General features: G+C 37.5%; 1 protein-coding gene across 3 annotated transcripts in view; it reads left to right on the top strand.

Annotated features, from left to right (window-relative positions):
- The window catches only part of LOC117232198 (A disintegrin and metalloproteinase with thrombospondin motifs gon-1), a 182356-nt gene that overhangs the window by 62201 nt on the left and 95108 nt on the right, over nt 1-25047 (top strand). For all 3 annotated transcript variants that reach the window (XM_033491421.1, XM_033491431.1, XM_033491413.1), the window contains exons 4-5: nt 863-1023; nt 2268-2393. In XM_033491421.1, the coding sequence (XP_033347312.1) occupies nt 863-1023; nt 2268-2393 (287 nt within the window). The remainder of the gene's footprint in view (nt 1-862; nt 1024-2267; nt 2394-25047) is intronic.

Below are 25047 nucleotides of genomic sequence, written 5' to 3'. Positions count from 1 at the left end.
GTTTCTATCGTTGCTACGTACCTTCTTCTTCTATAGAATATTTATATATAGAAATATATAAAACGAGAAATTTTCTTATTTTAGCGCATTTGTTTATAGGCTTGTATATTTGATTGGGGAAATTGGCGACTTTATATAAACACCCACAGCGTATTTATAATGCATTCTAGTGAATTTGTAATTGTTTGTTAAAGATAGGAATATATCCTTTTTCATAAGTTAAAAGAACTATCGTTCTTTTCGTTAAATTTTTCGTCATATTTATTTTTACTGTTTTATGTCGTAAGATCGAGAGATAAAAATTCTTTGAAAATGCAAACGCGTTATAATGCATCATTTTCTCATTAAACCGTTTAGAGAAAGAAGAAGAATCGATGTACAATTTACAAGTTACAATAAAGTTATTTAGTCCAGAAACTTCTGCAAGGATATTAACTACTAATCATTCGTAACTCAGTTTATTTAACGAATTTCATTTGTAAATTTTACGAAAGAAACCATTGATCGATGTATCTTTACAAATTCATATCTCCAGGAATAAAATTAAAAACACGAAACCCAGATAGAAAATTATTTTACCTATTATGTGTTTAAACGAATATTATATTTTAGATATTCACAAATCTTTACATTACGTGCATTCCGTGCATATTTAGCTATTTAAATTTCCCATAAATGCATAAGAAACCATAATCTATTTAGTTATGGCAAAATATAATACAGCGTTATAAAATGAATTATATAACGTCATAGATTAAAGCTACAGTTGTGTTTACAAACTTCAACACACGGCTCAACCAAATACAAAAATAGATATATATATATATATATATATATCAAGGGTGTGTTTTTGTCGTTACAGCGGACAAATACACAACAGCGAAACGACACCACAGCGGTCATTTCCGACATGCTACGGCCGAAGTATGGGATCCTCACCCTCAGTACGAGTTCACCGCCTTTGGGAGACGGTTCCGTTTACGTTTAGCTCACGACACCAGTTTCGTGTCACCGAATATTATGGTAAGATAACGTTCTATATATATATCCATTTCGATCGATTTACGATGCAATTTAACGGGTTAATTTATCGAAACGGCAACACGCAGACGGCCAATTCAATTTCTTCGCTACGTGCCGATCTTCAGATATGCTTTTATTGGCCACTAATCCTGTTACGATTATCCGAAAAGTTATCTCGTCGCGTGTGTTATTACTATGCTAATGTAGGCGATATCATCGTCGATGCTTCCGTGCCGAAGCTTGCATAATTTTCCTTCCGTGAAATGTGATGGACGAGGCGTTAAAAGCCGCCTCGAGTGGTAACGTCGATGATGAATTATTTATCGCCAATATTAGATAACTAATCGATCCTAAATACAAAGTGGTGTACCAAATCATCGAAGAAATTATTCGACGTTGTTACGTATTTAACGAGCAGTTGAATTTGCAGAATTCTTCGAGAAAATAAATTTACATACGGTGTAGAAGAGGTTTTTAAGATTTCAATCGAGCTCTATCTTTTCCTTGACGGAAAATGTGACGAAGTTAATACTTTTCAAAGATTCGTGGGATAAAATTGTACAGGATGCTTTTCAAATATTCTGGCAAATTTTCATAACGTATTTTTATAAACACGCAGATCTTATAAATAATTTATCAAAGAATTCTATTGACAATATGCGATATTCAAATTTACGTGTATGTATATGTTTTCCAACATCGATGAAATATTCTATCTATTCAATCGTACCGCATTGTCGATCGTTAAATCATTAAACCGAGCTTACGGTACTTTTATCATATTTTTCTAAAATCATTCATTTTGAAACCATGAACTTTCATCGAAGCATTGATAACGTTACTTCTATACGTTTTTATTTTTACCTGTGGAAAACAAGGATTGTTATTTTACACATTTTCTACATTACACCTCGTTTATAAATCTTCCAGAAACAGTAAAACGTGAGTTGAAAATTTGTTTGCTTGGAGAAACCTTCGTAAGTTTGTTTATTGTCAAGTGAACGTATATCAACCATAGAAGATTGTATCGCTGAGTCTGGAACAATTTTACGCTTTCCTTCCCTCGTGTATCAAAGTTTACTGCTCGTTCTGAATTTTTATGTATTTTCATCGAAAACACGGTCATAGTTGCATCCTTTTTGTTTCAATACATCATTTACAATACGTGTTACTGTAACGCAATATTCTATCACTTTCGTAATTGAATACATTTAATTATGGTTTCTTTCTTTCTGTTTGCGTAGATTACTCACATGACTGAAAACGCCAGCAGAAGGGAATATCCGGGCCCTGAACTTGGCTGTTTCTACAGCGGAACCGTAGACGGCGACCCATACTCTGCTGTCACCGTTAGCCTTTGCCACGGAATGGTGAGTCAGAGTCGCACTATTATCTTTATAATGATTATCTTAATCTCTCTTTACTTTTTACTTGTTGCAATAAGAATTACATACTTCAAATATTTATTAGATAATCGTGCATCATATGGATGTGATATTTTGTACTTCGGCGATCCAATTTAATCGTTTGAGTCCCAAGCAGCGCGATCGCGTCGTTTAGATTTTGCATCGTAAAGTCCCTGTACATTTGAACGCTACGGACGACTGACAGTATTTTGCATTTCATTATTATCTTCTCGGTAATTTTTATTGAACAAAACTTGAAATAAAGTAGTATAAAAAATAGTATTTTTTCAATGATTCCTGGCACTCAAACGGTTAAGAATAGGAAACTATACGATGCAACATAATTTATAGAATTTGTATTTTAGATAGATTAGAATGAAAAGAAGATAGGAAAGTAAACAATAAATCGAAATATTCGTAATATTTAAAGAGAACTAATTTGAATAATAAGAATAAATTTTACTGTACGTCTTAGAATCTTCATTGAACCAATCGTAGATTAACAGAATTTCGATATTAAGTATCGTAAAAGCTAGACAATCAGAAACACAAATTGTAATACGAATAGCAATTAAAAACTGATATTTTTTTCAATTTAGCGCTTTCCGTAGGAATTTTCTTTTCTGGAAATTTTTAACCAATGTATAAATTTCTAAAAAATTCCTCATTATTTCAGCTATTTAATAGTCGATGTAACGTGAAAGGAATTACTATATAATATCGTACATTTCAAGAATAACATGTGCCCTGCTTAAAATATTTTTTTACAAAGAAGAATCTACAAGTTTGTATAAAAAAAAACTTGCAGCAATCTAAAGTCACCATCAAGGTATCCAAACACCGTACACACCCACCATCTAAAAATACTTTTGCATCCCAGTTAAAAGTCATCGTCCAAGTGACCTCTCTGTAGGGACGCAAATTCCTCTTAGAAATCGCGTTAGCGGAAAGAAACGGAGTTGCGAAAATGCCTAGCGCGTTTCACATTAGCCAGCTCGCACAAAGGCGGCTGTTTAAAGCCGTTTCGCGTAAAACAGGTATTTTCGCCTCGCCTCTACCTCGAGTGCTATCGACAAGCTATCGATGCACGCCTTCGAATTCTAGTCCTTTCATAAATTTTATTGCCAGCCGTGCTCTCTGACAGAAAGAAAAACCGTCGGCATCACCACTGGCAATCGTTTCAAAATATTTCGCGTCATTGTGTAAGTAATGAACGTCAGAATCACTTTGGCTGCTGTAAAATTATCATAGGATGGAATAGAAATAGCGAGGGAAAACCGTACTTCTCGAAACCATTGTGGTGTGGACGGTGTAACGTGTTGTTGGTTTAATCAATGACGAGATTTAATTAACTATATTTACAGATATTTTAAACTGTAAAATACAAAATTAGTCGCAAGCGTCGTTCGCTTGATGATACTCGTTATAAGATTCATTCGCTATACTAGTTCGCTCTGGCTGACTGACTTACTGACTCGATACTGATATTCCTTCGCACTACTAATGACTGACTGACTGACTGGCTAACTATGTTTGTTTGTGCAACTGACTGTGTCTAGGGGACATGGTCGTCTATTTATACTAATCGAGGGGAGTATCGAAAGGTTTGAATATGTTGCACGTAGCAGCGAAATTGCTTTGTCCAGAGTTTGTTTATTACATTATGTGCGTGGTATAGTGTTAGTCCTCTATAGTAAAACAACCATGTGAGACATCTGCGTATCGCAACGTCCTAAGACGCATATGCCGCTACACCATTGACATCGAAATACGATATTAGCGATAGCGAATACATGGAAATATCCGCGTATTTAAATATTAAAAGCATCAATGTCTATCCATCTTCCGGAAACATATATATTGGATTGGCAACTAAGCGATTGCGGATTTTGCCATTAGGTGATATTGACAAAATCCGCAAACACTTAGTTGCCCAGCCAATAAAACAGAACGTGAAGATCTGAAAATACCATAAAATATACCATAAAATATCGTAACAGACGGGGTTAGAGTATGGTTTGCGCAAATCATAGAAATTAGGTAGCTCGGAGAAAGAGTTTGACGAAGGTAATTGATCGAATAGATCTTAGAAATCGTAGATACGATATCAGTTATATATGTATGTTCATTGAGATACGAATTTGCATAAATAAAATGTCAAACAAGATATGAGATATTTTGCGAAATGTCGGTCGGTATACTAATCAAGAATATGACAAATTCTACTTATTTTGTCCAGGCTCCTATCCTATCTTTTTTTTTTCTTTCTTTTTTACAATCTTATAACAAACTATATAAATAAAATATATGTAATAAACTATACATATGTTTGTATTATAAGGAACTTATAACGAAGCTGTATAATCGTTTCAAGCTGCGATAATGATATTTCGTAAGACAACCACGTTAAACAAAGTGCGTCTGGATAGCAGGCGCCACTCCATTTGAACGATAGCATAATTAAATACTAAATCGTTTCGAATTCAAATAAGTACAGTGAGAAGTTTGTTATCTGAGCACCGATTATCCGGGCTATTGATCGTACGAACGTTGATCGTTGTCCCGCTGACTATCGATTATTATCGAACCGTGTAATCGTACTATTCTTGCGGTTAGAAAGGGTTTCTGACTGATATTAACGATTTATCGGGTTCACTTGTCTGGGTAATTGATAGCGGAGTAGAAATTATCCGGAGAGAGGGTGATTTAGTGGACCGAATTTCCCAAGGTTAGATCGTTTATCGCTGAAGAGACAGACACAATTAATTCTCTGCTCTTTGTATACGTGCTGCGTGCAGAGTTCTGATTGTTGTCTGACTGGCCAAGTTGAATCGCGTTAGGTATGGTCAGTACTTGCGATTGTTGGACGATTATCTGGCTAAAGTTGCGTCTTCGTGACGATTAATAAATTGCCAGGAGATGATGTTGATCGGTTGTTGAAAGAATTTGATTAATTGCGTTGACAAAGACTTCTGGTCGATTTTGGTCGGATGAAATGGATTCCATTTTATGAAACTCAATTCTTACGACATCGATGACCAATGGAAAATTTAATCACAGACAGTAATCAACGCAAATACGATTATCGAGTATTAATGGTCGCTTAAAATAATTGCACTGTGTTCAAACCACCAAATTAATTCGTCAGAGATTGACATTTCATTCTTCCATCTTCATCTTTTTCCATCAATTGGCACCATGAATCTTTCTATATCGTAGCTATCGGGAAGAAGAATAAAGTTCCGTTCAATTATATTTCCCACTGTCATTCCTCTTGTCAAACAGTTTCGACAATTCCATAAAGTTTGAAGAAACTCAACTACTCGTAGCAGTATGATAAAAGCTATTTCTTTCAAATTATGGAAATTTCTACCCGTGATTTGTATATTACACTTCTTACGAAGTATTTATTATTCTAAAACATTCCTTGCTTGTTGACAAAAATATTCGAGTCGCTCTAAGTTCGTCCATTGCCTGATAACGTTCCTTTATTAATTACCTTACTGTTTGCTTCTTAATTGGGTCAAATGGACACGTTCGAAAAGGAACAAACAGTGGGCATTTAATAAATGCAGAAGAACAGTGTGCACGCGTTTACGAAGGTTCGTATGTGCTTTCACGACCGCATTCTAGGTGCGTTTCATAGCTGACGCTGCATCGTCGTACACGGTACACATTGGACATTTGCCATGGTAACGCTAGAACGAGTTTCCGGATTATCTTGGCAAACGCGTGGCCAAGTGGCGCCGTGCATCTGTCGGCCGAGTTCGGCAGTGAATCTTGTCACGTCTTGCAAATCGATTTCCTCCGGTATCGAATTGTCTTCTGACAGACCGAGGACAGATTTTTTTGGCCGCTTGGAATTTGGGGGACCTTGTTCGAGACGTTTGAAACACTGGCTTGGCGGATCCGTATCGACAGAATTGAATGGCTCGGTTGATTGAATTGGATTTAGGTCTGCTAAGCTTAACCTGTTGATTATGTCGCACACGATGGTGCAATTTTCGTGCGAGTATTATAAATATAAATGTCTTTTTTAACGGGAAATAAAATCTTACTTCTTAATAGACAAACGAGATAAAAGGCACAAGATTGGAGAAACGAAGTTTTCTATTTATATCGGTAACGTTGAAGCGTTTCTTGGCCTGCATACTTGCAAAAATTTAACGATCATGCAGATTATCATGAATTTGTTGAACATAGTAATTTCGATATTTATGAATTCCCATATAATATCGTATACTGATAGTATCATAGCTTATCCTACATTCTATAAATTCTTCTTTCAGAAGGTCTCGAAATAATCTCCATATCCATGATATTACACTTTATCCTAGATTCTACAGATTCTGCTGTGAAAGGTCTCGAAATAAATTACTTCCCGTACATCGAAGTAATCGATAACGTTGTTTATGCGTTTAAACGAGCCACTTTGTATTTCCGTCGCCGATAGTGGTACGACGCGCAATAATATAAGTTATCGAAGATTCCTGTGTATCGATCTGCCGAACAGCGAAAGGATTAAACGAGCCGACGTAGATTTGCTTCTGTAAGTTAGCAGGAGTTGGGTTCCGCGAATAGTTTATGCGTACAACGCGGATTTTCTGTCGATTCCACGAATACGGCGCATAGAAGTGGCCACGATTAATTAAATACGTCTCAGTTGTACGCAGTCGATGACTTCAAGTCGATCGTTTAGCGAACAGGAAGACCAGTCGATCGATCTATCAACTTTTTTTTTTTTTCGTTTGTTCTTGGTTAAATTATAGAGCAATTTTTGGGACATTTCCTTCTTCTTCTTATGATACGTATTTTTTGCTTATAATAAGTAAAATTTCAAATAGCTGTTAATATTGTATCAATTAGATGGAAATGATTATTAACGACATCAATTTCCAGTAAATATATTACGTAGAATTATATTGTTGTTGTACAGCTTCGAGTCTCTTTCTAAACAAATTTTTCAAATATCTAGACTTTCGTTTAAAGTTACTTGAAAGTTTGGCATTTGGGATTTTGCAATTGGTCGACATTTCGCATTCATCGCAGATCGAAGTGTTTGATTTCAAAATAAAAAATAATAGACGCCGAAATAATTGTTTTACAAGTGACCAAGTCTTCGTTCAAAATACTTTTAAAGAATTATCGGGCAATTTTTGGAAAACTCTGTGTAAAAATTTCAAAGTAACTTTATTATCGTTGAGAGCGATTTCAATCGGTAGTTTAAAACTTTTCATACAACACGTTTTTTATTTAAATAAACAACAGATTTGGAGATTTTTGAGCAAAAGTAGCGAAAAGTGGAAATTAATAAATGACAAAGTCTTACAAATATTTGAAAAATTTGAACTTGATTTATATTTTATATAGGAAATATTCTATCGTCTGGTTATTTGCGTGTCTGACAATATCGCGGGCTACACTACTTACGAATATTGTAACACGTCTAGCATAAGACTAGTGAATTGCATGTTATCGCTTGTTTTACATTATGAAACATTATGTAATCTTCAATTTAATGAGAAGAAATTAAGAAATCGGATGATACTTCGGATTGGAAAAGAAAACGACTCGAACAATCGGAGTTATATTTGCCAAGAAGAAGATTATTCGGACCAAGTAAAAGTTTCAGACTCGAATGAAACATCATTTTAATATAATTATTCGAATTTTCTACGAGACACTGTTTTATGTATTATTTCACTTCGCGAAGTAAGTATTTTTTACTTAATCAATCTCAATTTCCAGCTAATCAGCTTTCTAAATCCTATCCCAACAACCATGGAAATCCTATTATATCCATTTTCGAAATTCTACGCTAACCACTGCAGAAATTCTACTCTGACGTCTGCAAAACTTGATCGACCGTAATTCTTTTCTCTCAAGTGACACTGTCCACGGGCGAATTTCGCATGACCAGGCACAGAGTCGCGAAATGTAAAACGCAGATTCGCGACAAACACGAAAACCGTGATGTTTGATTACACGTCGATGTTTGATAGATGCAATTCCACGAACACAGCCTCGTAACAGTGATTTTCTGAGGAAGGAAAATAGTAACCGAAGGCTGACTAACGGCAGACGATTATTTGTGTGTTTTATTCCTGCGTTCTAGGACTCCAGATTTACGAGTTCTTTTTAAATTCTCGTCTCGCCAGGTTGACGTTTTCGAACGAAAAAAGAAAAAAAAAAACATGAAATTTTGCGTTCGCATGGTCCGTGCAGTTGCTTTGGCTAATATTTGACCAGTCGTTTGGAATATTTAGCGATACGTGTGAAAATCGATGAATGTTTGTTTGCAGAGCGATAATTTGTTATGGGACATCGAGATTTTGTAGACTGCGATACTTTGATAACAGTTGCAAATTTTCATTTTTTGGAATTCATTCTAGGAATTAACAATTTTGGAGTAGTTTTAACGTAAGCAATAGAAATTCGCATAATTTTTACGCTCTTTTTGAAGAATATTTACGCGTTTAGTCGATGATAAAACCGTTTGTGCAAAGTAAAATTATACATCTGCAGTCGTTAAATACATTTAGTATATGTTATACGATATTATATGAAATTATATGGTAAAAAAAAAAAGAGTAACAAGAAAACTTTGTTCGACAAATACGGTTGAAATAAATTCTGAATAAGAAAGTTTTTCTGACGCAGTGTGTTTCATCTGGTTGAACATTTCTATACTTTTAAGTAGACGTAACAAAAACGGTTTTCTAGCAATTTCGCTGTTGCATATAATTTTCACCTATTGTACGCGAAGTAAAGTATCTTTTTCGTTTTGAAATTTATAGCGTTTACGTTGCGTCACTTTTGTTTTATACGCAGACAGATACGTATCGCTGTAGGTAGCGACTATTTTTAATGTCTGTCGATTCTCTGAAATTGACGTAAATTCCTGCTGTTACTTGTACTAACTTGTAATTTTACTGAATGATATCGAATTGATCACGGAGTTTAGATAATAGCGTGACAGCTTTTTACCAAGACTTGACCATGTCGACGTGGTAATTGATGACTGTTATTAAGAGCATCGATACGTTAACCGTTTACAGTTGAGTCACTCCGACATAAAAAAATTCCTCGAATCTTGTTCGTCATTCTGAAAAATGTCACGAATGGAAGTCTACCTTCTAACGTATACTTGTCTCGTACGTTTTTACTATCGTCGTATCTAACGAAAAACTCGATGATTATACAGGGTCATTGGTAACTGGTGGTACAATCGACAAGGGGGTGATTCTACGCGAAAAAAAAGTCGAGAATATAAAATAAAAATTTTTCGTTCGAGGCTTTGTTTTCGAGAAAATCGACTTTGAATTTTCGCTCGATACGCGTGCACTTTATCACGTCTCGTTATAACGGACCTCACTGTAGATCGTTGTCTCGATGGAAAAATTAAAAAAAAAATTTTTTATTCCATATTTTCGACTTCTTTTTTCGCGTAGAATCACCCCCTTTCCGCTTGTATCACCAGTTACCAACCACCCTGTATATATCATTTTCTGAATTCAATGAAACAGCGAACGAAATGTATGCGAAATAAAAAATACATTGCACAAAAACAAGTAAGAAATATTTAGAAATTAACGATATATTTATAAACGAAGGTGAACGCATTGGACACTGATTTTTCTCGGTCAAGTGTTTACTAGCCGCGTTTTCTTCGTTTCTTGGACGACTCGCGGAAGTTGATAGACGAGAATCGGAGGTCATGCATAACAAGAAACGTTCGCGTTACCGAGAACCAGCGTTTCTGCTGGTTTTTAAACCGTTTCCTGGACTACCGTGGCTTCCAGGTGAATGTTTCATTCAGCAGCATTTTCCATCCGATGACCGATTTAGCTTGTGTGAGGTAGATGAATCTCGTTGGTTGTGGTTCTTTCTTTTTTTTCAATTTAACGCACAAATATTAGGTTGCCCGAAAAGTTTCTTTCGTTTCACGAGGAAATAATAGACGCACAACGTTTTTTATTTTATATTATTTTGTCGAATTACGTACGAATTACGGTCGATTTTGTTCTGTTAAGATAAACACCGTGACATTTCACAGACTCGGTTTCACGTTTGCGTGAAGGTACATTGTTGTAAAAAACACGTTTGCGAAAGAAAGACACTTTCCGGACAACCTAATATCTTGGAAAAAATGTTGGTATTTTATGATTTGGATTTTTAACACGACGTTTTAATTAAACGCAGAAATAAAATGTAAATTATGCAGATTTAGAAAAATATTGGCTGTAATAAGTCACATACATGTGCACGTATGTAAATAGAATGACGAAATTTACCACGTATCCAAAATTTCAGTTAAATCGATGACTCAGAATCGTCGATTCTCTGCTTGTAAATTATTTAAAGGGAATATTTTTCAACTGAATTTTATTATTTTTTTCTTTTAGGATATTTTTTAATATGCTGATTCATTCCCTTCGATCACGCGTACGTAAACATGAGGCATCGAAATGTTTTTCGTTGAAATTACATGGTTTCTACAAGGTGGTTTCATTTTCGTATTTCAAGTTTTTCTTTAAATTTATTTATTACCACGTTTTAGAGGTAGCACTCAAACGGCTTTCAAATATTCTCAATATTACGCTTTCACGATGTCTGAAAATTACGACGCGTTTACACAAAGCGAACATCTGTAGGCGCGAATTTCTTTCAAGAAAATTTCTTATCTCTTATGATCTTTCTTAAGCTTCGAAGTAGCCATCCCTCGAAACGAATCTGCATTTTTAACAACGTCTTTGTCGTCTTTACAATTTTTATGCACTTTCAACAATTCTTTCTTTCTTGCTGCGTATTCTGTAGCTTGACGAAATATCTTTGTCGCTGCTTCAATCACGTTTCGTGACTTCTAAAGATATTTGCATCGAATATTATCGCTTTCAACGCGTTTTCTTTGTCCTCCTATGTGAAAGTCATGCCGTGGGAGTCATAAGGAACAAATAATTGCGGCATGCGGTATGATCTTTATTCGAAACAAAGAAGAAGGTCGAAAAGAGAAACTTTAAAGGCCAACGGTTGCACGTGGTTAGCTGTTTAACTTTTCCAATCGCTTCCGGTTATTCTTCTTGTTTTTTTCTCAACTTTCAGCTTCACAGATCGTTGATGTCCATTTCGAGAAGCGTCTGACCTTTCCCTGGAAAAGCCAAGACAAAGAGCAATATAAACTGCACGCGTATGGACTTTCAGATCTTTTCTACGCTCTTCTCTTAGAATCAATCGACCAATCCTTACAGTTTCTTTTAGGAAAAATAAATTACCAGGAATTTCAATCGGTAAATTAACTATGCTATTTACCAGCACTGTCCTAATTTTTCTCTTCCTATATTTTTTCGATATCTGGTCAATTACCATACGTCGATTCTCTTCACAACCAACCAACAATTATTTTACTCGCAATTAATGGACAATCGCTTGGAAACTTAGCAAAGTTTCTCCATACGAAAAATCCTCCGGTATCATACGATTACTCGTCGCAATTATATTCCTCGCAGTTCCTACAAGTTCTACGAGTTCGCTCAACGAAAGGAAGCCTCGATCACACGAAGCTACGAAGAAAATAAAATCCGCAAGACGCTTGAAAAACTCGTATCGTTACGCTGTCGCCAAGTAACCTTCGCTGGGAAAGTCACAAATTTTCCTTCGACCGATGGACCGGAGAAAGTAAAATTGCAGGTGTGTGCGAAGGCGGATGACCAGTGCGATAACCTGAGCTCTCTATCAGCCTGGAGCCGTAACATTTTTTACCTTCTGCATAAAATACAACCGAAAACAGACTGTCGGACGTAACTGGTAGGATCGTCGTTGTTATTTAATTGCCGAGGATCATCAACAGGCTCGTTAACGAAAAATAAAATGAAATCCAGCCACGATGCCGGTGTTCCTTCTTTCGCTCGAAAGATCGACGAGTTGCTTCGGCCGTGTAACGGGGAAGAAAGACGAAGCGGAAGGGGATTTTTTGGGTGGAAGTTGCACAGACTGCCGCCACCGGATTTCATGCGCGTGCACATTCCCATGGTACAGACTGAAAAACGTTTTTACGAGCGTGTTTTTACGAGCATCTCGTACTCTTTCACACGGCTATTTTCGACGCGACGCCGGGGACCCAGCCAATTTAATGAATGAAATTTGAACTTGTGGCTCGTTCAGGTTCAACGACACACGTCTCACCCAACTGCATCGACACTTGGCGCGTTTCTTCCCTTCGATTTTTTTCTCCGTGTTGGCAGAGAGGAAAGGGCGAGCAAAGGCGAGGAAGGATGTTCTCGACGAAACGGGGAACGAGAAAGGTGGCGGAGGATGTTTCACGGAGAATTGAAACTCTCAACACGGTCAGACGGTGATATTTGCGATCGTTCGGGATTCCATCGCGTTATTAGCACGTTGCACGTCGTTCCCACGTTCCGCGAACATTCCAATCGTTTCGTTTCGTCTAATCTATCGTGGAAATAAATCTAGCAGGTTTTTAAACGTGAAAAGTTTCTTATATCTTTGAATGTTACGCGAGTTTTGTACATTTTTGCGTTTGCTAATTTCCCGTAAATCGGTGGTCGCGAAATCTTTCAACGTGGCGCAAAACTGATCACAGATATCCGCCGTGCAACACGGTAATTGCAAGCTAGTTTCGTTAGACGCGAAGATTTAACAGAAAATTGGTAATTAACAAAAGTACGTATACTATGTCCTCGTAACTAAGAGAAATATGTTTATTAAAGTAATAGCGAATTAATTTCAAGCATTGCATATTAATATTACTCGTGCGACTTTTTATCCGGGAATGTACTCGGAGCTCGAAGAATTAGTGCAACTGGACGGATTACAAATGGGTTAAAAAGTTCAATATTCAAGAATTGCGTACGCGAATTAAAAACAGCGCCTGCTTCGCTAAGAAACATCGAACGATTTAACTTGCTGGCGCTTAAAAATTCACGAGCCGTGGTAGAGCGAAATCGCGTTACAGGAATACCGCGTTGTACGACTGTTTTCCCGGTTCTGAAATCGTGTTAGAGCGAACCTGTGTTGTAAAAATATCCTGTTACACGAGGGATGCCTCTACCATTGAAAATTGAAATTACCTGAGAGAATTCGCCGGCGAAGAAAAGACGAAGACTCGATAAAACGCCGTGAAAAAAAGAGCAACGCCTAAGTAAAATGCTAATTTCACGAACGTACGTTACTTTCGAATTCTTCTTACATTTCGCTACGAATTTTCCGGCCACTCGAATACATCAGGTAGTCGAAGCAAAACCTCGCCTTTTCCTCCACAAACGAGTCTCTTCTTCTCGAACTTGGACGCGGTTCAATCGTCGAATGCGGCAAAAACGAAAAGGAGGAAATGCACGGAAAGCAATCGGCGAATGGGCTTGAAAAAGACGTAATCGTAAATCATAGTCGCGTTGCGTTAAGTCTTCAGTTTTTCTCGTGAGTCAACGAGACGCGTTTGCAGTCGGCTTTCAACGGAAAGATTGACGACGTGAACCGACCGAAGACGTTCCCTTTTTCTCTCTTTTTATCGACAGTTCCGCTGAATGCTAAGTAAGAAACAAGCGGCGAACGACGATTTGAAATAATCAGCGACAATGGAATTTTGTGAAAGTCATACGTTGCTTTCCGTTCGCCACTTGCAGCGGACATTGTTGGCGGCAACCTGTGTAACTGTAAACGGTGATCCGCGGATGGAAAACGTGAAAACCGTGGCAAATGGATTCTTAATGTCGCGGAGAGTCGTATCGGTGGATGTCGAGTGATAGAAATGCTCACCAGGTGGGAAGTTTAGGTGGAATCTTTGTAAGCGGATCAACAATGTATTTTTTATTCTTATCTGTCCCTTTTTCTATATATTTCTTATTTGGGGAATCTTTTTATCGATATAACGTTTTCTAATGATATCGCGAACAATTGTTTCTGTTTTGAAACGCGCTACTTGGCTGTGTCTGTTCTCTTTTCTTCTTTTGCGAAACAGTAAATTTACAATGAATTTTATCGTACTACATGTCTGAGGCAGAAAATCCATTTACAATTTTTTCACGTTGGTCGTCGATGATGTGAAAGAGTACAAGATCATCAGAAGAATCGCCATTACTGCCGCTTTTGCACTTTACTTCGAGACTCTTAACATCCATAAATCCACACTTAAAACTGTACACTGTCACCGTTTCTAAACCAAACGCCATCGCATTTTGCTATTTTTAACTGTTACATTCTGCTAGCCAATCCATCGCGCATTTTTAATAGCAAGACCGCTACTATACGAGGAAAACAATCTCTTTTTCCGACGTGATATTTTATTTTTTGACATGTACATAAGTATAGCAAAATTTCTTTGATATCTGCCGCTGAATATCTCACTAAATTCTACTTTTATAAAACTTCTCGAAACGCCATCCAAAGGTCAACGATCCTATTACCCAACTTACACTTGAACCTTTCATAATCCAATAATCGTAAACATGATTTTCTTCCGCCAAACTCATTTCAACGCCTTGCTATCCGTTTATTACTTTCATGCTGTTTAAACGTAAAAAACTAAATTCTTCAGATTGTCAACAGTTTCTACCGCATCGGTAATTCGATGATCATTAATAACGTTGCTCGTTTTTTATTTTTTACTTTTCCAAATCTCCAGGAACTCGAAGAACAAGTCGACCCTGTCGCGAGCAAAAAATTATAAACTACACTCGCGTATCTTCCATATTTTAAATTAAATGAAAATTTCAAAATCTGAAGCGTAAAATAGACCATTCATATGTGGAATTATTGAGTTGCCAACCCAATAAATTAACAATTACATCGCGCCTCAAATCGGATTAAATTGCAAAAAAAAAAAATCGAACGATATGGGCAATTCCCAATCTTTAGACCGACATTCGCCACCTATGAGATTAACTTCAATGCGAGATACTAATCTCGCGCGTCTGTGTGAATTGGACCATCATCTTTTCGTGGAAGAATCGGGCAGACGAGGAGCCAGACGGCTTCGACGTCTGCGTCCATCGTGTAATCGGTATCGTTCGCGACCATGACCGTGCCAAAGAAGCTGGCCACGTGGAACTAGGTCATAGGCAGTCATGGTTATTTCAAGCACAAAACGTCTTCTTTTCTTTATGGCGTTCTGCCCGTCTTTTGCACCTTGCGCGCGCGAGCTTCGCGTGCACACGCTTGCCTCTCGTTAATTGAAAAATTCTTTGCTCGTTGAAAACCGTTTCTTCGAACTGCTCGTGCCGAGCAGTTCTTCTTTCTTTCTTTTTTTTTTTTAACTTCGCGAATATGACGGTATCGGCGAATATAACGGGTACACTCTGTGCGTCCGCAGTTCTTTAAACGTTTAGAATAAATAATCATCGGATATTTGAAATAAATAAATCGGCAGAATAGATAAATTAACGATAGAAATAGGAACCGATCTTTGTTTGTTGTTGGTTAACTCTTTTACGCTGTGTGACGTCTATTGTACGTTCTGTTCGCCAAAGTGCACAATGAGTGTACAAGTAAAAATAGAAGAGAAATGGACAGAGGTGGAATAGTGGTTTCGTTTATGCTTTCACTGGCTTTCGTACTGTAAACCGCTAACGCGTTGACCCGCTCAAATCAAAGATTTTGCACGAACGAAGTTATAAGTAGACCGCGGATGTGTAGGCAGTTATGGCAAGCTTGCACATCCAATATGTAACATATGTAAAGTACAGTAAGCGCGAGTAAAGTACAACTTCTATGATATTCAGGGGGGTAAAATAAATTTTTTGTAGCTTCCACTTTTTTTATCCATGTTTCTAGAGATACGAATTTCCATGAAATTAATTAGTTAGCTAGTTAGTGCAGGCAATAAATATTGGCAAATTTAAGTAACGAACGTATGATTAACATGGCTTTCCGAGTAATCGATACGAGCAATTCTACGGTAAAAATTATTGCAAGCTTCGATTTTATTTGCCAACCTTGACCGATGTTTATTTTTTCAAAGGAACGTTTCTCCGCCAGTCGGAGCTCTGGTTTGTCTTGAAGATCGGAAATCAGTGAAATCGCGGATGCAGATTTGCGAATGCAACGAAACCAGGATGCTTATAAATATTCCGTGCAAGCAGAACCAATATTTCTTTCATCAAAGATTCCTTGAAGTCTGCCTCTGCTCGTTTTTTGAATTTTAATTAAGCTTTCTTGCATGGCTTTTTATTTCCACACGTTTGTCGGTCGTTTGTTCCATCGTGTAACGTGTACAGTGGCTCACGAAAGTTTCTTCCGTGCTATGGTATAACGTACAGCTTATTAATATAGTGGATAATTGGCTGTTTAAAGCTTCGTGATCTCAGCGAAATATACAGAGTGGCTACAAGAAGTATTGCCACACGTCCTTATTTTCTACTGAAGCATTTTTCTTTTTTCTTTTTTTTTTTTTTTTTCTACCAAATTCTATACTTCATTTTCGTAGTTTCAAATTTTTGTAATCGTACGAGGATACTGTTAAATGATACGAAGTTCGATATACTAGAACTTAATTAGTTAACGTAAGTGTTAGGATATATACAGTAGCGTGCCAATAAATTTTGTAGCCACTGTACCTTACGCTAAATATTTTCACTTTTGTTCCATACTTCACCAATAGTATTATTACACTATATAACATAGCTATAATAATATTATTTACCAAAACATAACCGCGACAATCGAGTTTCGTTACAACGCTAATGCATAGTGTTCACAACGATGCATGCAATGCATCCATAAAATATTCCTGCAAGCGTTGGAATAGTTTCGTCAGCAACTGTATATTCAAACATACAGCGTCTTTTTGTAGCCACTGTAACTTCGTAGGAAGAATTACGAAGAAAGCTTGTGATACGAGTTTTACGAGACTTTTACACACCTTCCACCTTACACACCTGCTGATGTGGTTGACTGGAAGTCATCAAATGCCTTTGCACATTACCCGGAAGCGCCTTGGGCGTTACGCCAGCCCCTTCCAACGGGTATCCGAAAAAATCTCGAGGACTCGGCCGTATATCAAAAGCTGCCGGATTTACCGAGTGGCCCCAAGTCGCTCGAAAGCCGTAACAAAGCTGCCTCGAAAGCGCTCCAAGCGTTGTTCAGCATTGATCTGTCACGACTTCTCGAGAGTGCTGAATAATCGGAGTGTCTTGATACATTCCTTAATCTAATCTTCTCTCTTTCTTCTTCCTTTTTTTTTTTTTTGGTATTTAATCCTGGTACGGGATGTCGATTTTGGAAATTAAAGTTTATAGATGGATTCTCTGAAACGATGCATATTTGATCGAAATAATTCATACGCGGTTACGTGAGGTTTCGTTGAATCGAAAGATGGATTGATTGAATCGCCGCAGATTTGTAAAGGTTATAGGTTCCAAGATACAGAAATTCGTGGAATATCGGCTTTTCAAGGACCTTTTGCTTGGACAATTTATTCCTCCAAACGATTGTACAAAAAGAAGAAAAATGGAAATTTACCAGGGATTCTCAGATATCGCGCAATATCCTTAGGACTTGTTCGCAATTCTTGCGATTTTCAATCGCGTCTAAACTTGAAAGTCTTGAGATCTGAAAAACCTATAGCCACGTATCTCTTGAACCTATTTCTCTGTATATTTCGAAACTCTGTCAAACCGTCGAAGAATCTGTTACCTTCGAAACACTTACGGTACCGTCAGATTCCACGAAATTCTACTCAGCCTCGGATTCTATGAAAAACACCACGAACATATCAAATCTGAACAGTCTCTCACGATTGGACGCTCTATTACGATGAGATTGCCGGAGTACTCGGATGGAATCGAGAATAGGCAGATCGTTGAAGGGCCACGATTACCTCTCGATGGAAGCTGAAAGACTGGTCGATGGAGCACGAGCCTCCGTGTGGAAATAGCAACGGTGTGATTGCCGGTGGATTTTAAATTGCGGCTCTGCGCGCCCTTAGGCTCGCGGCCACGGGTGAACACAGTCAGAATTATTTGCGACCGTTCCATCTGCGAATTTATTGCCAATCTGGCTCGTACGTCATACCATGCGTCTCCTGTACGCGAGACCAATGATCCGACAAGGAAGCCACGTTGTTCGCCGGGATACGTGTCGCCAAACGACGTGGAAAGTGGGAATATTTTATTTTAGCGACAACGGCACGAAGGTAAAAGGAGCGCCTTGGCGCGCGATCTTGAAAGGTTGAGGAAAGAAACGGAATTCTGAGGATAACGGGATTTATTCGGAAGTTTCTGAAACTGCTGTTAAGGTCTTTGCGGACTTCTTGGGATTTCTTTGAGAATTTTTTCCACGCTGTTTTAAGAGAATCGCGCGATTTTTGGCGATTTCTGGTGGTTTCAAACGTTTTCGTTTACCAGTTTACAAGTCCTTTGTTTAACTCGTCGATGAATTTCGAAGGTTTCCAAACTTTTTTACGATCTTTAGGACGAGTTAGAGCTTTCGTAGAATTTTCTTACAAGTTTCACGAGTCTCTAGACCTTCTCTCCTTCGCGAAATTTTAAGATTTCTAAAGCTTCCAGCGAGTCGTAGAAACTTGTAGAATTTTCTAAGTATCTTTTGCAACTTCGAGACATTTCTCAGAAATGTTTAGGATTTACGTTTGGAAATCTTGAGACTCTTTACGAACGATCTTTCAGAACTGTTTAAGAATCTACAAGATTTGTATACGAGCGACTGAACGAAATAGGTCAAGCGAATACGCTTTTTTCTCACCCATTTTTGTATCTTATCAATTGGATTCTTTCTAAATTAGATCTGCTGCAAACCTAATCGATGCAACTTCCCTTCTAAGGCAATTATCAGCTTGCAGCAGTACAATGATGGACATTAGTATAAACCAAGATCGGTAGTTTCGTCATTTGTATTTATAGTGCAATGACAGTCGCTGTTTGCAAGCGTCCAAGCGATAAGCTCGACATTTTAGCTTGAAAATATGTATTTGGCGGCCTGGTTATTACAAGTACACCCGTCAAACCTTAGATTCAAGGAGCATTTCATCTAATTTTCAACTGTTTGGATAAGATTCATTGGCATTGTCCGCCATGATACGCTCTATTCAATTCGATTCTTCGTCGTTCACTTAGAACCGTTCTGGACCATCTGGCTCGTGTTTTAATTTAGCTGCATTTAGGTTCGGCTAGTCAATCGGACGTCTGTTTTCAAATGTAGAAATAGGAAGCCATAAACACCGACAGGCAAATTCCCAGCGTCGTTACACTCGACGTTCGATCGAGACACTCGACCTAATTACTCGGTCCTTTTAAACACTGCGCTAGTCTCGTGCGAGTCTCACACGAGCCGATCAACCGCATAAACTAGAAGAAATACAGAAAATTTGGTATTCGTTCGTGTCGTTTCCTCGTGATGGCGAATCGTCCATTTCGTAACAATTGCACGTCGATCATGTTACGCGTGTGACGAAATTCAGAAATTTGTAAAAGACGAATGTGATCGATTTGGCTTTCGAGAGAAATCCTCGTGCCATTTGGACGCGTTTGCACATCTTGTGCACGACAATGATCGATCGAAAGAAATTATTTCTTTAATTCTTAGAATTGTTACATAAGTCGAAGATGTAGAATCTGTGTTAAAATTGTTCTACCAAATTTTTCAAATAATTTGGATCAACTACTATAACTACTATACAGGGTGGTTGGTAACTGATGGTACAAGCGGCAAGGGGGTGATTCTACGCGAAAAAAGAAGTGGAAAATATAGAATAAAAATTTTTCGTTTGAGGCTTTGTTTTCGAGAAAATCGACTTTGAATTTTCGCTCGGTACGCGTGCACTTTATCACGTCTCGTTATAATGGATCTCACTGTAGATCGTTGTCTCGATGGAAAAATTAAAAGAAAAATTTTTATTCTATATTTTCGACTTCTTTTTTCGCGTAGAATCACCCCCTTTCCGCTTGTACCACCAGTTACCAACCACCCTGTATATCTAATAAACACGTGTGTGTAGTTATAGTTAATTCACTAAGACAATTGGTGTGTTATAGATAGTACGTGGTAGTCAGTTTCACGAACGTTAAATATAATAATTATATGTATAAGCTACTTGCTTAAACAATTACTGGAATTTAATTTTACACTAGTTCATCAATCGTACGAAATATATAGATTGCACTTGGTAGTTTAGTCTAGAACTATGTATAGTTCCAGGAAAACTATAGATAGTGGAATAAATGTATTTTCAATCCGTCTAGCAGCTGTTTCTCTTTTCTTCTGTCCAGTCATTAGTTATCCTAACAATATCTCGTCGTTGTCAAGGATCGAACAGAACCGTACGATAAATAAACCAATTGCTCGTCGAAAGGTTTCGTAGTTTGTCCCGCCAACAATAATGTAAGACAAACAGAGTCACGTCTGAAAATGGAACTCTCCAAGTAGTACGAATGCTTGCGATGACTCAAGATCATATTTCTCGCTTAATAATTTGTGACAAACTTCTGGCAACGTACACAGTTGAGAAGAGCTGACGATCCGATCGAGGGAAGAAGAAGAAGAAAACGATGTGAAAGGAATGAAGCAGGAAAATCTGCTTTCCTACCGGTCTCCCAAACGTTCAGAGATCGTTGAACTCTTAAAATTTTCGGCTGCTCGAAAGTTTCACGTTTATGGATCATAAGGAATCCAGTAAGATACGTTTCGTTAGGTTTTTTTTAGATGTAGAGGATAAAAGTGATATAATTACATTACCACGTGGAATTTTACGTTTCATTATATTTATTATTAGTATGATTTTATTAGCTACTAAAATCCTCTGGAATTTTCCCAAATTTCCTACATCCATTGACATTTATAGCGACAATTTCATCAGTTCGACGATTCTTCATGTTAGTGGTAACTTCAAATTATTTACAATTTTCTTAGTTGCAATTTTTCTTCGTTACAAAGACCTTCGATAATCATGTCAATTATCAGCTGCAAACTTCCAGTAGCAAAAATCTTCTCCAATATCGAATTTTGCAATTATTTGAAATTGTTATCACTAGGGTAATTTTCCATAGAAATTTCATAGATTCTCAATGGGAATTTTTAAAAATATTTAGGCGATTATTGGACCCTCTACAGATGAAACCTTCTTTTCTTCCTTTTTTTTTTGTAATTCTTTAATACAACTTTCGACTGAATTTTCTCCGTTGCAATGTCCATAAACCCTGGTCGTCGCTAATTTGAAAATTAATCAACGCAACACCAACGTGACTTTCGTTCAACGCGCAAAGTCCACGGAAACAAGGAGGCCAGTTTAAGACCCGTTCGCAATAACAATCTATCCGTGACAAAGAAACAAGGAGAGAATAAAGCCGGTCCAGACGACGACGAGCAAGGCTACATCATGTTCGCGAGCGCGTAACCCACTTTTGCAAAATTAGATTTCGCACGCGTGCAGAGTAAGGAGAGACGCAGAAAACGTATCTAGCCAATGGACTCCCTGCTGATCGTTGCTTACAGCGGCCGATCGTCTAACTTTGAAAACGCTGTGCAGACCAGTCATCCTCGAGAGGGTTAGACACGTGTCGAACGAATCGCTCGTTTAACGCGTTCATCGTTACAACGATCATTGGTCACCGACAGGAAATTTTTCGTTTACGACGTGTCGATCATTGGACACCGTCGTCCTATGAATTTATCGACCCTTTGTCAATAAAAATTAACAATTAAAAATTAGATTTACGAGATGAGAAAAAAATTTAGGATCCCTTTTTTTTATTTCGGTTTACTATGATTAGGATTGGCGATAGTATCAACGACCGATGTTGCGTTAAGGGAACCGTAGTTAAAGATTAGGTCTGTCGAGGTGAGATCCACGAAACGCAAGAATTTGTTATCTTTTAATTTCCAATAAATTGTTCAAGTATTGTTCATAGGATAATGGGATTTTTTAAACGCGAGATACGTTGATATTTGTTTGATACGATAGAATCTGTGAATAATGTTTGGTAAATAAATCGTGTTGCTGAAAAATATGGAAAGCTTTTACATGAGATTCTTCGAAGGGATGGAACATCTTTATATAGTTTTCTGTGAAGGGATAGGACATCTTTAAATAGTATTCTTCGAAGGGCTGAAACTTTAAATAGTGCTCTTTGTATGGATGGAAAATGTTGACCTGGTTTGAATAAATGGAACGCTCTTAAATAGTATTCTTGGAAAAAATTGAAGCTTCGAAAAGGTGTTGGCTGGTTCAAGATCATTTTTATTATAGAAAATATATAAAAAATCACGATATTCGACTGAAGTATAAATATTCAATAAAAACTAGGCTATAGTTAAGAATTATTTTAATCGATTATAGATTATTTCTCTTACATGTAGGCCTCATATCCGCCAATAGGTGTTCAAGTAAAATATACATATATGTAGAAGATAATAGACACTTAACTCTAATTTTGACGTTCTAATCTTTATGCTCTCATTAGACTCTACATTGTTGGAAATTCTCGTGGAAATTGGCGCAGATATGAAAAAGCAGAATTCCAGGAAACGAAACTAAAATTTCAAAAACCACTTCCCCTCCTGCTCCGCTCCTGTCTTCGTTGAGAACACGATTGATTAAAAAAAATCACCTAACATCTAACATCAAACAACAGGAAACTCGCAAGAAAAATGCCAGGTCACCTAATAAATAACGTAGCCGTTGGTTTTCATATGGCAGATGAAAATAATTAACTATTAATACTTAACTCTAATTAACTAATTAAGTATTCTATGGCATTTTTTTAAAACTCAGAAAACAATTTTTTAATCCAATACGTGCTATTCTCAAAGCTGCTCGCATCTCAAACTCGGGCATCGCAACAAAGGCAAAACCTCTTGGAAAAAGCCTCTTCACCCTCCATTCCATAACTTCACCCTCATTAAAAATACACCAATCAAACGTTGAAGATAGCCGGTTAATCAAAGAGCACCACCTAAATTCCACAGCAAACGAACCATCTCTTTCCTCTCAAAGGACCCGGCAAAGTGGATCACCCGATTGATAGATAATCCATCCTTTGATCACGGTGAGCCACGTGCATCGAGGCGTCCACGTGGTCCCATAAACGAAACGATCGATATAGATCGATCTAACGTCAATTAGTCTGTCTAATATCCTGACATCCGATCTATTTTTATTATTAAGTAACATGTCAGAGGACACAAGGTCCATTTGATCCATTTATCTCGTTAAATTGAACAGGTTCGGCGGTTGGGTTAGGTTTTTGGGTTAGGCTGGAGCACAAATCAGGCATTTCGTTCGAGTGGAGTCGATAAAATCACCGGTTTCTGTTGCAGCTCTTCTCTCATCCTCTCTTTCGAGGCCGTTTATATATTCTGAAAGCCGCTTACGACGAAAACGGGACTACAATGAGTTTTCTGTGCGCTAAGAATACTCCGTTTCCATGTCGGCGGAACCGTTCACGTTGCACTAGGTTCTGTACTGATTTCTGACTGATTGACGCTTACTGGGCCATTAGATGACTCAAGCTTTACTCGGAAATTTAGAAACTTTCGCTGGCTAGTTGGATCGAGGATTTTGCTGCGTTGACGTTTCATTTTCACAGGCGGTTGTTTGGTCTGTCGTTTTAAGAATTCTACTTTTCACATTACATGAGAATTACATGAGAATTTACGCGAGAATGATCGTCAGGATTGTTTTAGACGCTTCTTAGATGATTTGGGGAAAAACGATGGTTGATATAAAGGTCGATCAACGTTAGGGAAATAACTAAATTAATAGAAAACTCTTCTTTAATTAAAAAAAAAATCCTTGCCATTTTTTCAAATGGAACCACATTTAGAAAAATAAGCGCACTTCGTGTTTCGATGGTATAACAAGAATTATATGCAGCTACAACACAAATTTGTATTCAAGGTTTCCATCTAAAAAGAGCACTTAGGATTTATGACGCCGACAACACGTAAGAATTGTTTTTCGAGAAACTCGAGCCAGTTTCAAGGGGCTTAACACCTGTTGGTCCAAGTCGAAATCATTTAGAACGTTCGAATTTTGACGCGAGGACGCATTGGAATTGATGTCTGAACAGGAGGTTGGACGTGTTCTTATTCGACTACCAACAAATAGAAGGCTATACTGTTGGCAAATGTTTGGATATCGATAAATATGCATTTAGAATAATTTTAGAGCGTACAGCGTTGTTTTGTCGTTACAGAGATCTTATTTTATGGGTCAGTTTTGTGTACGTTACCCTTCGATCGATTTTGTAAATTGGCTACGTAGGATTACCCAAGAATCTGAGATCTTAGAAAATTAAACAGATCTTCTTTCAGCCAAGTAAGTCTAAACACACCAATAGAATAGGCTCTTTTAGATTTTATGAAACGTACCAGGCTATTGACTTGCCCGCTCTGTCGGTTAAATAAAAGATGCTTCCCAATAAAAAAATTGTCTGGTTCATTGCAAATCTTAATTTACCGCGATTATTATTTGAACGAATTTTTCTCAGTGGAATTTCCCTGTTAGCAAAATCGATTAAGTACAAATAGTTTAAAAAAATAATTGGTTTTCGTAATTGTGTAATAATAGTTCCGCAAAGTTCTTTCGTTACACAGTTTCAGGAAAACAGATTTTTCATTTTTGCATATGAATAAGAAAGGAATACAAGTACAGCCG

The sequence above is a fragment of the Bombus vosnesenskii genome, unplaced genomic scaffold (assembly GCF_011952255.1).
Source record: "Bombus vosnesenskii isolate JDL3184/JDL3185 unplaced genomic scaffold, Bvos_JDL3184-5_v1.1 scf7180000013263, whole genome shotgun sequence".
In the NCBI taxonomy this organism is placed as follows: Eukaryota; Metazoa; Arthropoda; class Insecta; order Hymenoptera; family Apidae; genus Bombus; species Bombus vosnesenskii.
The sequence above is the reverse complement of the archived record's forward strand: the minus strand, read 5'-3'. Positions and strand labels throughout refer to the sequence as shown.